This window comes from Microcebus murinus, chromosome 10, assembly GCF_040939455.1.
Source record: "Microcebus murinus isolate Inina chromosome 10, M.murinus_Inina_mat1.0, whole genome shotgun sequence".
NCBI lineage: Eukaryota > Metazoa > Chordata > Mammalia > Primates > Cheirogaleidae > Microcebus > Microcebus murinus.
Window position 1 is genome coordinate 23,871,221 of NC_134113.1, and position 15,905 is coordinate 23,887,125.

Consider the following 15,905-nt stretch of genomic DNA (forward strand, 5'->3'; position numbering starts at 1 on the left):
CTATACCTGGTCTCAAATCCTGATGAATTCTTCTATGTATTTTCCCATTTCCTCACAGTTCTTAAATAAGAATGTGTTTTATAATATTATCCTAATTATTAAATGACCATTTTTAAATCAGCATTTAAATATTTTTGTTATTCTTGTAACCTAAATTATCATAGCTTAAATTGAGGGCATAGGAAGTTTGTAAAATTTCTGTTTGTGGCTTCATCATAGTTTTATAACCATCTGTATCCATGTTGACTCTCCATGTGGATTACAAGGTTTATCACACGAGTGAATTTTATTATTTTCTTATTTTATGTTTACCACAGAGTCTGGCCACAGTATTGAGAGCACTGATGGTAGGCATATAATGTTTCACACATTTGAAAGTACTTTTTACAATGTAAAGTAGTAGTATACAGATGTTATTAATAATATAAAATAAAAGGAGCTTATTAAATCAAATGGATTAAAATATAAAATCCTGATGAAATTTATAGAACAAGGCTACATGTTCAAAACTGAAATAGCCCTAGGGATGTCATAATAATAACCCATGATAATAACCAGGAAAGAGCTGACATGATTGGCTGCTACCGTGTCATGGTGTGCAGAGTACCTGCCAAGCCTTCCTTGCCTGTGCCTGAAATTCCGCTGTTAGAGATTTGTGGCAGTGGGTAAAAGCATGAACACCCTTCCATTGGATGCAGGTGTTTGTGTTGTGAGAGAGGGAGAGGTATAGTGGAATGGGCTCCGGACTTTAAAATGTCATGGGACTTGGTATACACTAATATACTTTAAGCTTTGTGACTCTAAGTAAGTCATTTATACTATCCAGGCTTCAGTTTTCTTATTTCCTTTCCTCAGAATAGTCATTATCTGCTCAAGGTTACCTAGCTCATTGTTGGTAGGGTCAGTACTTTAGAACCTAGGCTTCTTCACTTCAGATTCTACAGCATTGCATCTCTTCTGTCTTCTTTTTATTAAGGTGTTCCTTGATATCAACTGTTTTGTTTTGTTTTTAACATGGGGGAGGAGAGAGGATGGGCTCAGTAGGAAATTTAAAATAATTTGGATATAGTTACATATAGGAGGGGAAAATTTTACATTTAGGTTAAATCTCAAAGATGATTTTATAATCTTTTATTCTTCTTTCCAGAGGATCTCTGCTAGATACATGGAGCAAAGTCCTTAATTATTTCTTATATGCCCATTTAATTCTTGGTATTCATTAAGCCCAGTGTGTGCATTTTTATGATAGAAGAATCTTGCTAGTATGTTTGTCAGTGATGTTTAGGAATAAAATAAGCATTTTGGTGGATGGTTTCTGGAACACATTCTTAATATTAGGCTACAAGACAAATCTCTCTTTCTAAAGAAGTGTGAGTCAAAGAAAATGAACGTATGTTTTGGAGAGCTAATTAATGTTTCAGATTAACTGCATATTTTCTGTAATATTTTAGTATTGATTGGGAGTGACTACCTCATGTGTATGTAGGGTCTCCTTTAGGGGTGTTGAAAATATTTTGGAACAAGGTAGAGGTAATAGTCGTACCACATTGTAAATGTACCAAATTTCACTGAATTGTACACTGTAAAATGGTTAATTTTATGTTGTAGAAATTTCATCTCAATTAAAAACTCAGTTCATCTGAGATAAACTTTTTCCTTATAGTTGCCATCAATTTGATTGATAAAAGTCTTTAATACTATTTTAGATATATCACAGAAAGTTATGTTAAGTAATTAGCCTTGAACTTATTTTTCCTATAATGGGAAGATACATTGTGATTATTAAATTTGGTTGAGAATAGTTGACAAATATGAAGGAGAGAATAGACCATAATTATAGAAAGATGAAATTATGTTTTGTTATACATACATTTGGGACTTTTTGATACAACTGAAATTCTTCAGCTAGTAAAGTGTACTGCATACACATATTCCCAGGAAGTGTGTTCAAACAAACTTAACAGAATGTCACTTCTCATGATTACTTAGGATTTGGAGTAACCTCAGAACGCAAAGATTGAAATAGTCTGGTTTTTCCAGATACTCCATTTTCTTGTCCTGACTCCTCAGTCTGTGCACTGAGGCATTTATCATATTGTTTGGAGTCAAAAGATCCCAAATTTAGGGTAATAAATTGAGAGCCTCTGTATTGATGTGTACTTAAGTACTTCTGTTTTCTTCACTAATTGACATACCTTTTTGAATGTCCAGCAAACAGGAACACAAATTCCTTTAGGTCAGGACAATGTCTTTTATAGTCTACAGCATGTTTAATCATAAGGCACATACCAGGTAGTCAGTAAATGGAGTAGTAATATGAAAACAATCTTGAGATATAGTACATCTTGAGATATAGCAAATGGATCAAAAATTGGTGGGTTATATTAGTAGTTTTATGATTATTGGCCACATTTGATTATATAAGAAATGGATATTTATTAGAACAACTGCAGGTATTATTTTCTGTAAGTATTTTTACAGAGAAACTATGTTAATTCTAGTATTTTATATAAGGTAACCACAGAAATGAGGTTAAATGTAATGATCTCTATTACAACTTTCTGTTTTGTTTTCTGTTTTGCTTTCTCAATCCTTCTCATGTGATCCTGGATCTTGTGCTGATAATGGAATGATTTTTGGATACTGTGAACCACAGAGCCTATTGTGAAGAATGGCAGGCCTCCTACATCTCACAGTATGCATTCCTTCCTCCACCAGTACACAGGGTCTTTCAAGAAGCCCCCATTGCGGAGACCACACAGTGTTATTGGAGGAAGCCTTGGCTCCTTCATGGCAATGCCCAGAAATGGAAGCAGATTAGGTAATTTGATTATTTGTCTATTGTATTTACTCTTCTGATTATAGGTCATGCACATAGTTAAGTGTTAGTTGTATAGAAGTCAGGCAACCTTTATTATCTGATTTGTCAGATAAAAATCAAGTAAAGGACAGGAGGGATAGCAGAAAGATGGAAAGCTCACAAGAGGTAGTAGTGCTGACGCTACAGAGAAGTAAAATTTGAAAACCTGTCCATCAGGAGGGAAAGGAACCCTGTAAGAAATAGATGCAAGATTTCAAGATTAATGACAGCTTGGGATGGTGTTTAGTTTAAAGGTCATACCTTAGTTACTCTTCGGACCATCACCATATGATAGCTCAGTGCAATGAGTAGTATATATTAGTATCACCTGTTATTCTTCTGGCATTACATCCTTTTAAATATCCAGGGGAAAAATATATTTGCAGGTTTCTGTTTATTTTGTTTATTTCTGTGGTCTTTTTTGATGGTGTCTTATCTTGTTTGATTTTTAAAATCACTTGTAGTATAACTATTTTATAGTGTCATTAGATAGTTATGTTTACTGAAGTTCATGAGAGTTTTATTGTACTGCTTATTTTATCTGCCTACTTTTTATATTTGGCATAATAGATTATTTCCTCATGAGTTCCTTTCATTTCGGGAGTATGAGCTTATCTACAGTGGGGTTTTATCTATAGGAGATGTACATAGCCTTTATCCCTGTAGGTGCAACCCTACAGAATGGTATTCTGAAGTTGGCACACACTAGTTCATGAGAGATGAATGTTAAATTTTTGGTAATTTTTGCAAACTTGATGTTAAACATAGCTGTTATTAAATTTTGTTATATAAACTTACAACTAAATAAGCTAAATTAAAAACAAAGGTAATGAATACTCAAAAGTTGTTACTTCCTAATTGTTTTACTACTTTTTACTGTGATCTATGCTGTGGGGATTATTTATTTCTGATATATCTTCATAGTCAAAATACTGTGTAATGGTGTGATTACTGCACATTTCTTCCCAGCTGTACATTCAGTGTCCTGTTGGTGATCTGAAGTTGGCCATGGAGGGAGATATCAGAAAGCACTGCAGATTAGCGTTTGGCATTGTGTAGTCCAGGAGTTTGCAATCTGTTTTTGTAAAGGGCCAGTTAGTAAATTTTTTAGGTTTTATGGACATACAGTCTCTGTTTGTATATTATTCTTTGTTTAATAACCCTTTAAAAACACAAAAAACAGTTTCACCTCACAAGCCATACAGAACAAGCCTTTCTTGTTCTATTCCTTTGTTCTAGACTGAATAATATTGAAAATGTTAGTAATGTGGATTAAATTTAAAAGCACTTGTGTCTGTGGCTGTTACATTGTGAATGGCACAAAAATTGAGCAAGTAAATGGTATTCTGGTTCTCAAAAGCTGACTCAGCAAAAAAGTTGCTATCCCCACTGACAAATGAGTGAAGTTCTGACATAAGCCTTCATTATTTCTTGCTTGTCTTGATGGAAATGAAAATACTGACCAATAATCATGTCAGAGCTACACTTGTTTGTTAATGACATGCATAATTTCTTGCTTGAGTCAGATAGTACTCAAGTATTTATTTATAGTCTGATGTTAATAAACTTCCTTTGTAGTCCATGTGCAACAGGACAGATTTTTTTTTTTAAGTCCACCCTTTGAATCTCAAAGATGTAGCACTTTCAGAGTTGGGCCCTTCTGTGCAAAAGTCTCACTTGCAGCTCACACACCCAAGGATTCATCTTTTATCCTCATTGTAACCACTAAACCTAAGGACCTTCTTAACTAAGATCAGCAACCTCTTCCAAGATAGTGACACAATCAAATTATGCATAACAGCTTTGGGTTTTCAGTTCTTCCTTTGTTTTTGCTTCCTGGGTATTACTCATATATTCTTGCAAACTAAGCTATATAGCTTAGGGTATTATATATTACCTATATTAGCTGACATTTCCTTGAGGAAGGAAGATTTTTCAGATTTTACTAGAAATGGAAGGCATGGTTAAAGTATCTTTAACATTTTAAAAGTTTGGCAGAAAAGAGTATGTGTGACCTTAGATGTGTTAGATACCAAATTTTAACAGGTTAGATATCAGTCATCAGCTATCTGTACTGACAAATGAGTGAAGTTCTGACATAAGCCTGCATTATTTCATGTTTGTCTTGATGGAAATGAAAATACTGACCAATAATCGTGTCAGAGCTATACTTGTTTGTTAATGACACGAGCAATTTCTTGGTTGAGTCAGATAGTCAATATATTGACTTTGGCTGCCCAGTTCATTTTTTCTTCAGATCTCAGCATAAAATTTCTCCAGAAATCTTTGTGTAATTGAAGTATATTCTTTTATTTTTATTTTTTTGAGACAGAGTCCCACTTTGTTGCCCAGGCTAGAGTGCCGTGGCATCAGCCTAGCTCACAGCAACCTCAAACTCCTGGGCTCAGGTGATCCTCCTGCCTCACCCTCCCAAGTAGCTGGGACTACAGGCACTCGCCACCATGCCCAGCTGATTTTTTCTATATATATTAGTCGGCCAATTAATTTCTTTCTATTTATAGTAGAGACGGGGTCTCGCTCTTGTTCAGGCTGGTTTTGAACACCTGACCTTGAGTGATCCGCCCACCTCAGTCTCCCAGAGTGCTAGGATTACAGGCGTGAGCCACCACGGCAGCCTGAGGTATATTCTTGAATTGCATATTGAGCTATTAAAAACCATTACCATTTACAACTGCTTACAAATGTGAATTGGAGTTTTCTCAATATTGAGTTACCAAGACAAAAATATAGAAATAAAGTTAATTCTAAGATTGATTTGATATGAGACCCTTGAATTCAACTTTTTTCTTAATTTGAGCAATTTTTGTAAGTAAATATAGTTCATTAAAAAGTTTAAATGTATACTTATAAAATACTATTAATATTTTCAGTTGTCTTACACATTGAGTATATTTCATATATCATTTCATTTGAAAATGATGTCCGGTCTATTTCTTGATTTTTAGTTAGTATTCAATTCATTTGAGTATTTGTTGAGCACCTTCTAAGTCTCAGGCACTTTGTTAAGTTCTCAGAATACAAAAATGAATAAATGAAATCCTGCCCCCAATCACATGAACCAAAAAAATATTCTTCAGTGCAGTCAGTGAGGGCACAGTAGTCAACTGTGTCTGAGATTAGAAAAGATTTCACTAAGTGATGATACATGAACAAAGTTTTGAAGAATAAGTCTGATTTTGCCAGGTGGATAAAATGAGGAAAGGCATCTCTTACCAATGAGAAAAATGTGTGTTAAAGCACTGTGGCAAGAAACAACATGCTGCGTTTTGGGGAATAAATCATTGTATAGACAGTATTAGTGGCAAGAGATCAGTTCTAGCTCTGGCATTTGTTTCTACTGGGCACTTTTGCTAGATGAATTAGAAAATGCCTGACAAATGCAGATATATAAGCAGGAATATGAGTATAAAAGTTTGTTTTAAATATTCCCAGATGGAATTAATCTTTCTCCCCTCTACTTCAATTCAACTTTTACCTCTATTAAACATATACCATAAGCCACCTTGTATTGTAATAGAAATATGTTTTTGCTCCCAACAGATTTTTGACCTTTTGGAGGGCATAAACTTGTGTTTGTAGTTTTGGTAAGAAGTAGATATTCTATGAGTAACTTTTGAATTGTTTTATTTTTAACATTGGGGAGAAAGGAGAAGCTGCGTTAGCAGCTTTTTTTTTTTTAAGTATTTTTAAATAATATTCAAAGAAATAGCTCCATTGCTGTAGATCCAATGGCACATTATTTAATAGAAAGAATGCTAAACTAAATAGATTTCTGTTCCAGCTCTGCCTCTAAGTTTTGTGACCTTTTGAAAGTCATTAACCTTGCAAGTCTCACTTCCCATATCTAGCAAATGAGAGAATGAATTCTCAAGTATTATTTCTAGTCTGTAATTTTATTGTTCAATTCTTGATAACAGCTTGAGTGGTAGTTTTTTCATAGTTTTTCATGATTTGAAAGTGTAAAAGTATTTCTCACTACTATTAATATTTTAAGACATTTGAGTTACGTTTTGATATATTAACCACACACCTGTGGCACCCAGAATGTAAAAGACTTTTTATGCTATGATTTTACATGTTGGCTCTCTATATTTTACCTGTAGTGATAATAAATTATGTGATGTAGTAGGATATAATGTATCTCTTTTCAGGTAAATAATGTCTCATTTTCTGACATAGATATTGTTCATGAAAATCTAAAAATGGGATCAGATGGTGAGAGTGACCAAGCTTCTGGGACATCATCTGATGAAGTACAATCACCTACAGGTGTTTGTCTCAGAAATCGTATACATAGACGGATCTCAATGGAGGTAACCATTTAAAAAATGTAAACACACTATGTATGTATGTTTGTATAGATAAGTAAACACACATATAGCAAACAGAGTAAATGCCCATTTGAAAATTTTCATGAAGGCAAATGACACTTGTAAGAGAGTTGTTTCTTTGCATTAGTGAACTATGGTTTGTGAATATTTCCTCTTTTCTAGTTACTATTCCAAGGCAGGTATACATTAATTATAGTTGTTCATATCTGCAAAAATTATTTAAGGTTCTCTATTAGAAATGAATTTTTAAAAACGAAAGAATGATACATTACCAAAGTCATCTTTTTAGAAAATATGATTTTAATTATATTTTCAAGATTCATCTGGGTACTTTATATTTTATTTCAAATTTTAAGTATAAATAAAATAAGCACCAGCTTTTTTTCTTGTATTATATTATAAAGATGGGTATCCTTTCCTTTGTGGTCCATTATATCTACTAATCTCTGTAGCACATATAAGTAACTTCTCCATGTAAAGGAATAAAAGAATTTGTTTCCTTTTGTTTATCAATATTATGTTATAACCTTAAGGACAGAAGTTGATTATGACTGTTACCATATCAGTACATAGCGTACATTAAAATAGTTTCCTGCAAAAAAAATTAAACATGTTTTAAAATAAAAGGACCAGTATTGTTACTTTTTTCAGTGCTGTTGAGACAATGACGATCAGCTTGGTTGATAATGTTTTTATTATTAAAGATTGCTTTCGAATCAGTTAAGGAAAATAATATCAGTTTTCTAAATGATAAATTAGCATTTTCCAATGCTTGAAATCAACTTTATCTATTTTTATAACTAAATTTTATCACAATAATAATAAAAATATTCCTTTTCATACATATATGTATATCATCTATGTAATTTTCTGTATCTTATGTTTAAAAGTTTTATTTAGTATTTTGAATATATCTAGATTTTCTCATTCTTCATGGAGCTATAATTTGTTTTTTTCCCCCAAAGGTGACACACTTTATATTCTTTTTATAGTATATTTTAATATTTGGAAAGACTTCCTTTCTCCCTTTCCTATGCACACATATATTCTTATTTATTTTAGAATGTTTTTGGATACTTTTTTCCTGTTTATTCTTCTAGATAAACTTTAGGCATTTTATTTTGTCTCAAGAATAATCTTATTGGGATTTGATTATGGTTATGTAAAACATAAAATTAATATGGGAAGCACCAGTATCTTTTCATTATGTAACTCAACCATTTGGGAACATTGTATATTTCTATATTTAAGATTTATATCTGTGGGTAAATAATTATACAGTTCCTATATATCCCTATTCTGTTTCATAGTTTGGTTTCTATTATGCATAGGAGGGGTTTTTTTATATAGGATTTATATTTCTTGATATGATGATATAGGAAAGATTCCCTTTTAAGTTTCTCCCAGCTCATATTCTATAATTAAATAAAATAGAAATGCCATTAACATAGCAATAATAAAATAATTTAATTTTGTTTCACCATGTTGCATACAAAATCATACAGTATCTACTTGCTTAGTTATTTAAACTGATCACATTTTGTGGTAGTATATGGTATAAGAATTTCAAAGTAAATTCCAAGTTGAATTTATCAGTAAGAAGACTGAGAAATAACTGAGGTTGCAAAGTACCATATCTGTAAAACTTCATTGTATACCTTTGCTTCCAGTAAATATTTTTGCCTTGAGTATATTATATATAATATCAATATAGATAACTTTGCAACTGCAATAAGACTTTATAGTTACTTATCACTAAGAAATAATATATTAGAGCCTGTGAATTCGAAAGTCAAATGCTTTTGTCTTTTCTATTTTTGATTACCTCCTTTTTTACCTTTTAAGGATTTAAATAAGCGGTTATCACTGCCTGCAGATATCAGAATACCTGATGGTTATCTCGAAAAGTTGCAGATAAACAGTCCACCATTTGATCAACCAATGAGTCGAAGATCTCGTAGAGCTTCCTTAGTAAGTTTTTGGTCTCCTGTACCTACACCATCAGATCTGCTTGTTTGATTTTCTTAGTGTAAACATTTTAAAGTGATTTTTATACTTAATTTTTAAATAGCTAAATTTTGTTATATTGCCTTTATCATTTTCATTCTTAACAGTTTATTGGGCTCCTTAAGACGCATCCAATAGGATGCTTACTTGAAACAAGATTTAAGCTAAGTTATATTTTAGTTTTGGTAAATTGTATTGATGTATGCTAGATGTACAGAATATATACTAGATCTATAAATGTCTTCTAGAAATGTACTAGATTTATAAACATATATATTAATACATGTATTAGATACACAAAGAAGTACACAGACTATCATTGTGCAGCATAATGAATTCTTGCAATGTTAATGGACCTCTATAATTAGTACCTAGATTAATAAAAGAAAATTTCATAATTCCAGAAACCCTCTTTTGCTCCCTTTCTAATCACTTAATACCCCCTCTTTCCTCAACTATAGCCATAATCCCTGTCTTCTAATGCTAAGGTTAGTTTTAACCATGTGTCACACTGTTCTGATGATATTGTTTTTATAGTATGTTTTAATATCTGGGCCTTTTTTAATCCTCATTCACATACATGTTTTTATTTTTTAAATATATTAAAATACATTTTCTACAAATACATAGACATGTATATTTACACAAAGTTTATTATATAATATGTATCCCAATAAGTATGGAAGTGTATATGTATTATTTTTGTGGTTGGCTTCTTTTGTGAGTTTCATCTTTGCCATTACATGCAGTTATAGTTAATTTATTTTCATTGTCACATGGTGTTTCATTTATGAAAAAGTCCTTTGCTTTATCTATTCTCCTGTTGTTGAACATTCTCATTGTTTTCAGGTTTTGACTATAACCAGATAGCACTTTTATTACCATTCCTATGCATGTTTTTTTGTTGACTTCTGTAAGCATTTCCATTGAGTGCACACCTAGGAGTACAATTGCTGAATCATATTGTATGCATATATTCAGCTTTCCTAGATACTATCAAAACAGTTTTCCAAAGTGGTTGTACCAATTTATACTTCCCTCACTAGTATATAATAGTTCTGGTTGCTCTTTTTGCCTATTTTTTTATATTGTCTTTTTAAAATTATTATTTTAACTTTTCTGGTGATTAGATAGTGATCTCTCATTGTTTTATTTTACATTTCTCTGATGACTAAGGTGAATACCTTTTTATATGTTTGTCACTCAGATATCCTCTTTTGTGAATTAACTACCCAAGTCTATTGTTCCTTTTCTGTTGGGCTTTCTGCCTTTTTCTTATTGATTTATAGAAATTCTTTATACATTCTGTATAAAGGACCTTTGTCTGTTTTATGTCTTGCAAATATCTTCTCCCAGTATGTTGCAATTGTCCCAGCACTGTTTATTGAAAGGACAACTTTCCGTGTTAAAGTATCACCTTTGACATAAATTCAGGTGATTGTAAATGTTGTGTGGATCTCTTTTGGATGACTGTATATTGTCCTATTGTAGAGATATATATAAAGTGCAGTGGGACAACAAAACAGAGGCAGAAAGTAAAAAATGTCTTTGTGAATCACAAGTTTACAGAGGAGGTAGCACTTAAACTTGCCCTAGAAGGATGAGTAGGGATGTGTTAGGTTGAAAATAGTCAATGAATGAAGGGTATTCTAAGCAGAGGAAACTTCATGTACTAAATTGCAGAGATATGAATGTATATGTTATGTTGGGGAAATTAGAACTTAATATAAAGGGTAAATATGGAATAACAGTAAAAAAAATAGAGCCAAAAAGATAAGATGGATCCAGAATGTAAAAAGCCTTAGATGTCAGGCCAAGGAGTCTGGACTTTATCCCATGTAATGAGAGAACGTCAAAGACATTTGTTTAAACAAAGGCTGACATGATCACATTTTTGTTTCATAGCAATAGCAGGAAAAGTGTAAACAATGAATTAGAGGGAGAAAAAGATTAGAGGCAGGTAGGAGTTTATTCAAAATTAGAGATAATGTGGCAGTCGTGTGGGCATAGAAGTAGAACATAGATTGTAGGGACCATGAAGACATAAAATAGACAGAACCTGGCACCCAGTTGGATGTTGTGTCTTTGGAAGGAGAAATTGATTACAACTCTTGGATTTCCAGCAGTTATTTTATCTGCTTTTTGTGTATTATATCATAGAATTTTTTATTTACCAAAAACTTTTATTTTGGTTAGATATTCTAAAAAATAGAATAACTTTATGCTGTATATACTGTGAGCACATTGTTATTTGACATTCACCAATATATAATATGGTAAAAGCGTAATACAAACTTGATTTTTATTCGGGCTTATGGTCATAATTTTGCATCACTGCTTAAGATGTTTTTATTGGAATAATTTTGTCATTTGATTGTGTCTAGTGAAAATTTTTCTTTGGCTATCAATTTTTAGCAAAAATTGGTACTTAGGATACATTTTAAAGTTATATATGTTCCAATTGGCAGTAAAAGTATGATTAATCACCAGGGGATTCTTAAGCCTATTATTTAAGAGCTGTCTCTTGCAGTCTGTGTGAAATTAAGAAAAACAGTGCCCTCTAATGAAAAGTGATTGGAGTTTTTATTATGGTTAAGTGTTCCTACCCATCTCCCTTGTTTTTTGAGTCTGAAATGGCTTATAGAGTTCAGATTAATCATGCCAGCTGTGTTTTGGTTTCTGTCGATGCATCTCTTTCATTATTCATCTACCTTACTAAGGCACATTTAAAAAATATATTAGAAAATTATTCTTCAAAATGAAAATCTGAGACCAGGTGCGGTGGCTCATGCCTGTAATCCTAGCACTTTGGGAGGCCAACGCAGGAGGATCACTTAGCTTAGAAGTTTGAGACCAGCCTGAGCAAGAGTGAGACCCCACCTCTACAAAAAATAGGAAAATTAGCTGGGCCTGGTGGTGTGCACCTGTAGTCCCAGCTGCTTGGGAGGCTGAGACAGGAGGATTGCTTGAGCCCAGGTATTTGAGGTTTTAGTGAGCTATGATGACACCACTGCACTCTAGCCAAGGCAGCAGAGCAAGACACTGTCTCCAAAAAATAAAGAAAAGAAAATCTGTGCCCTAGGTTTATGTTATAGTTGAACATAGGCAGTGGAAGTAGGCACGTAAAGGTTAAGAGATGGATGGAAAGGAATTGGGAAAAGTCATTTTTCACATGTATTAGAATTTATGTTTCCATAGATAATATATTCTCTTTGTAAACTTGACAAATTTTCTTTCAGGTAGGTCAGTTCTTCAGTAGAAACATCTGAACCCTATCTAGGTTTATGTATGAAGGAGAAGGGTAAAGATTAGAGATGGATGGAAAGGAGATAGGGAGAGAAGAATATTCTTTATATGTGTTAGAGTTCATGTTTCTGTGGATAATATATCTTTTTTCTATAAAACAAAATGTATTTTCAAGGTGAAATGTAAAATTGAGCTTTGATTTAGAAAGCATAAAACTTTCAGTGTGTCCCTTTCACATTTTCTAATAACAATATATAAGTAGAGTAGTACAAATAACATACAACTTTTGGTTGAGTGAGAATTAAGAAACAAGCCACAGAATTCATTTTTGCTGGAAAAAGTCATACAAATCTATAAATTTGTGACCATCAACCTCAAAGGGTCCTTCAGTATTGCCTGTGTTCCACACTGTCAACTCTTCCTCCCTCACTTTAAGTAGATGATCTCTCTTCCTACATGATTAAAAAAGAGTGGCCATTAACTGGAAACTCCCTATTTTCTGAATAATAGACATGCAAATCTACCTACATCTATATTCATTCTGTTCTTTCACTCTTTTAATATTCAGGAGCTGTCCTTCTTCATAGCCCATCTTTTCAGGATGCTTAGAATATTCGTTATCCGTATAAACCACATGTGTATTCACTCTCCCTTTGTTAAGTTAATCCTTCCCATTGAGTTTTTATTTAAATAAAGTTTTAATTTTAGTTTTAGATGTGCAGAAAAACTACAAAGATAATATAGAGGGTTCCCGTATACCACATACCTAGTTATACACCTATTATTAACATTTTATACACTTGTCGGCTAAGGAAACAACATCAGTATATTACTATTAACTAAACTCTACACTTTATTCAGATTTCATTAGTTTTCTGCTGATGTCCTTTTTCTGTCTCATGATCCCATCCAGGACATCACATTACGTTTAGTCATTATAATTCTTGTTAAAAAGATTGGTTATTGGATTTGTGAAGTGTGCTATTTAGTATTTCTTTATGGTTGATAAGAAATGAAATATTCTAACTCTTCACATATCAATATTTAGTTAGAATATTAGAGTAATGGAAATATTACTATATCTGCATATAGGCTTTCCTTACTCTAATCATATAGACTTTCCCATTACTCTAATATTTAATCATATAGACTTTCCCATTACTCTAATATTTAGTTAGAGTAATGGGAAAGCCTGTATGCAGATAGGATTCATCAGAGTTTCATTGCACTTATGAAGTTGAATGCACTTATTTCATTGCACCAGTGGAAGTTTTTTGATACTGTTAAGTTCTACTTCATTAGAATAAAAGTTATTTGTATATAAAAATTTGTCTCATTACATTAAAATTATAGGTTATATATATTTTAAGAGTCTACTTCTTCTTAAACAATGACCATTTGGATTTTTCATTCCTGGTTTACCAATATAGATCATATGTAGCCCTTTCTTATTTCTAAGAGTAGGTAAGAAAATATGGTATATGATAATGGGATGTGGAAGTGGCGAGGTTCAAGGTCCCACACAATTTACCTTTGGCATGCTATGTACAGGATGAAGGCGGTATCATCATGATGTTAATAGCAATTCTTGTAAGACAAAATGACCTAATAGAATAGAACTTCTCAATCTTTTTCCTGCCCCTCACCCCTATGGCTAAGGGATAAAACACATTTCTATCAGTAACTCAATAATTATCACAGGGAGGGAAATAGATATTTGAAAAAAACCTACCTCTGCCCCTACTGTTTCTTATATACATGCTTACTCTTAAAATGGCACCTATAGGCCGGGCGCGGTGGCTCACGCCTGTAATCCTAGCTCTCTGGGAGGCCGAGGCAGGCGGATTGCTCGAGGTCAGGAGTTCAAAACCAGCCTGAGCGAGACGCCGTCTCTACTATAAATAGAAAGAAATTAATTGGCCAACTAATATATACAAAAAATTAGCCGGGCATGGTGGCGAATGCCTGTAGTCCCAGCTACTTGGGAGGCTGAGGCAGGAGGATTGCTTGAGCCAGGAGTTTGAGGTTGCTGTGAGCAAGGCTGATGCCACAGCACTCACTCTAGCCTGGGCAACAAAGCGAGACTCTGTCTCAAAAAAAAAAAAAAAAAAAAAAAAAAAATGGCACCTATAGAGCCTCAGAACATATAATAGTCCACCCTTATTTGCGGTTTGGCTTTCCAGGGTTTCAGTTACCCACTGCTGCAGTCCAAAATAGATCAATACAGTACCATAAGATATTTAGAGAGAGAGAGATCACAATTCACATCACTTTTATTACAGTATATCACTATACTTCTATTTTATTATTATTTGTTAATATTGTTGTTAATCTTTTACTGTGCCTAATTTATAAATTAAACTTTATCCTAGGTATGTATATATAAGAAAACACATAGCATATATTGGGATTGGTACTATCTATGGTTTCGGACATCCATTGGGGATCTTGGAATGTATCCAGTGGATAAGGGGCAATATCTTCAGCATGTTAAAACATCTTTCAGACAGTGGTATAGTAATTATATTGCTAGATCCAAAGTAAATGTAAAATTTCCCATAATGCTTGGTGGTGCCTAAACACTGAATTATAAGAAGACTATTATAGGGTATAATTTATTATATGCATACATATTTTAAATTTTCACATGCTTATGCTGTAAGAGCCATCTGAACAGGAATTTGCTTAGGGCTTCCAAAAGTGAAGAAATTTCTTTTAACAATTAAATATCAGAAAAAATTAGTCTGGGGAGCAGAATTAAGGGAGTTTTTATATTATGTTAAAATTTATTGTGCCATTTTTGTAGCCATTATTTTTGTTTTTTATGAAACTTTTTTTTTTTTTTTTTTTGAAACTTTTAAAAAATATTCTAAAATCTAGGGTGGAACTTAATCTAGATTGTAAACTCATGAAAGTAGGAATCGTATCTGTCTTCTTCACTGTCTGTCTAGCACCTAACATTGTGCTGGGTAAATGTTGAATAAGTGAGCTTTGTCCTCTGTCCTCTGAATAATTTCTGTAGGAGAGCATGTTAACAAGCTAGTCATTATATCTATTGTTAATCTTGTCGCGTTCAGCAAATAAAAATGCAAGTAAAATTTTCCAAAAATTTCATTTAAAGATTCAGTAAGTACTCTTTGAATGTATAAATCCTTAAGGTTGGAAATTATTAAAATAGGAGGTAGGGTGGGTATGCTTAAACTCTTTGAATTAGAATATGACAGATAATTCACTGTGTAACTATGGCTTTGTCTGAATTCTCTGTCTACATGGGTGGAATTCAGTAGTGCTGTTTGTTTTATAGACTAATTCAAATTTAAATTTAACTTCATAATTATGGTACAATATTTCCTTTTGTTTATTAAAAACAGACTTTCAGCATATTCTAATGATGTCACTAAATTTCATTCTCTGAAGAGTGATTCTCTGTAATATTAAAT

At 32.7% G+C, this 15,905-nt stretch overlaps 1 protein-coding gene across 2 annotated transcripts in view; it reads left to right on the top strand.

Moving 5' to 3' along the window:
• Positions 1 to 15,905, top strand: part of CDK17 (cyclin dependent kinase 17) — a 105,399-nt gene that overhangs the window by 60,302 nt on the left and 29,192 nt on the right. For both annotated transcript variants that reach the window (XM_076007091.1, XM_012775329.2), the window contains exons 3-5: positions 2,657 to 2,821; positions 7,061 to 7,194; positions 9,058 to 9,183. In XM_076007091.1, the coding sequence (XP_075863206.1) occupies positions 2,657 to 2,821; positions 7,061 to 7,194; positions 9,058 to 9,183 (425 nt within the window). The remainder of the gene's footprint in view (positions 1 to 2,656; positions 2,822 to 7,060; positions 7,195 to 9,057; positions 9,184 to 15,905) is intronic.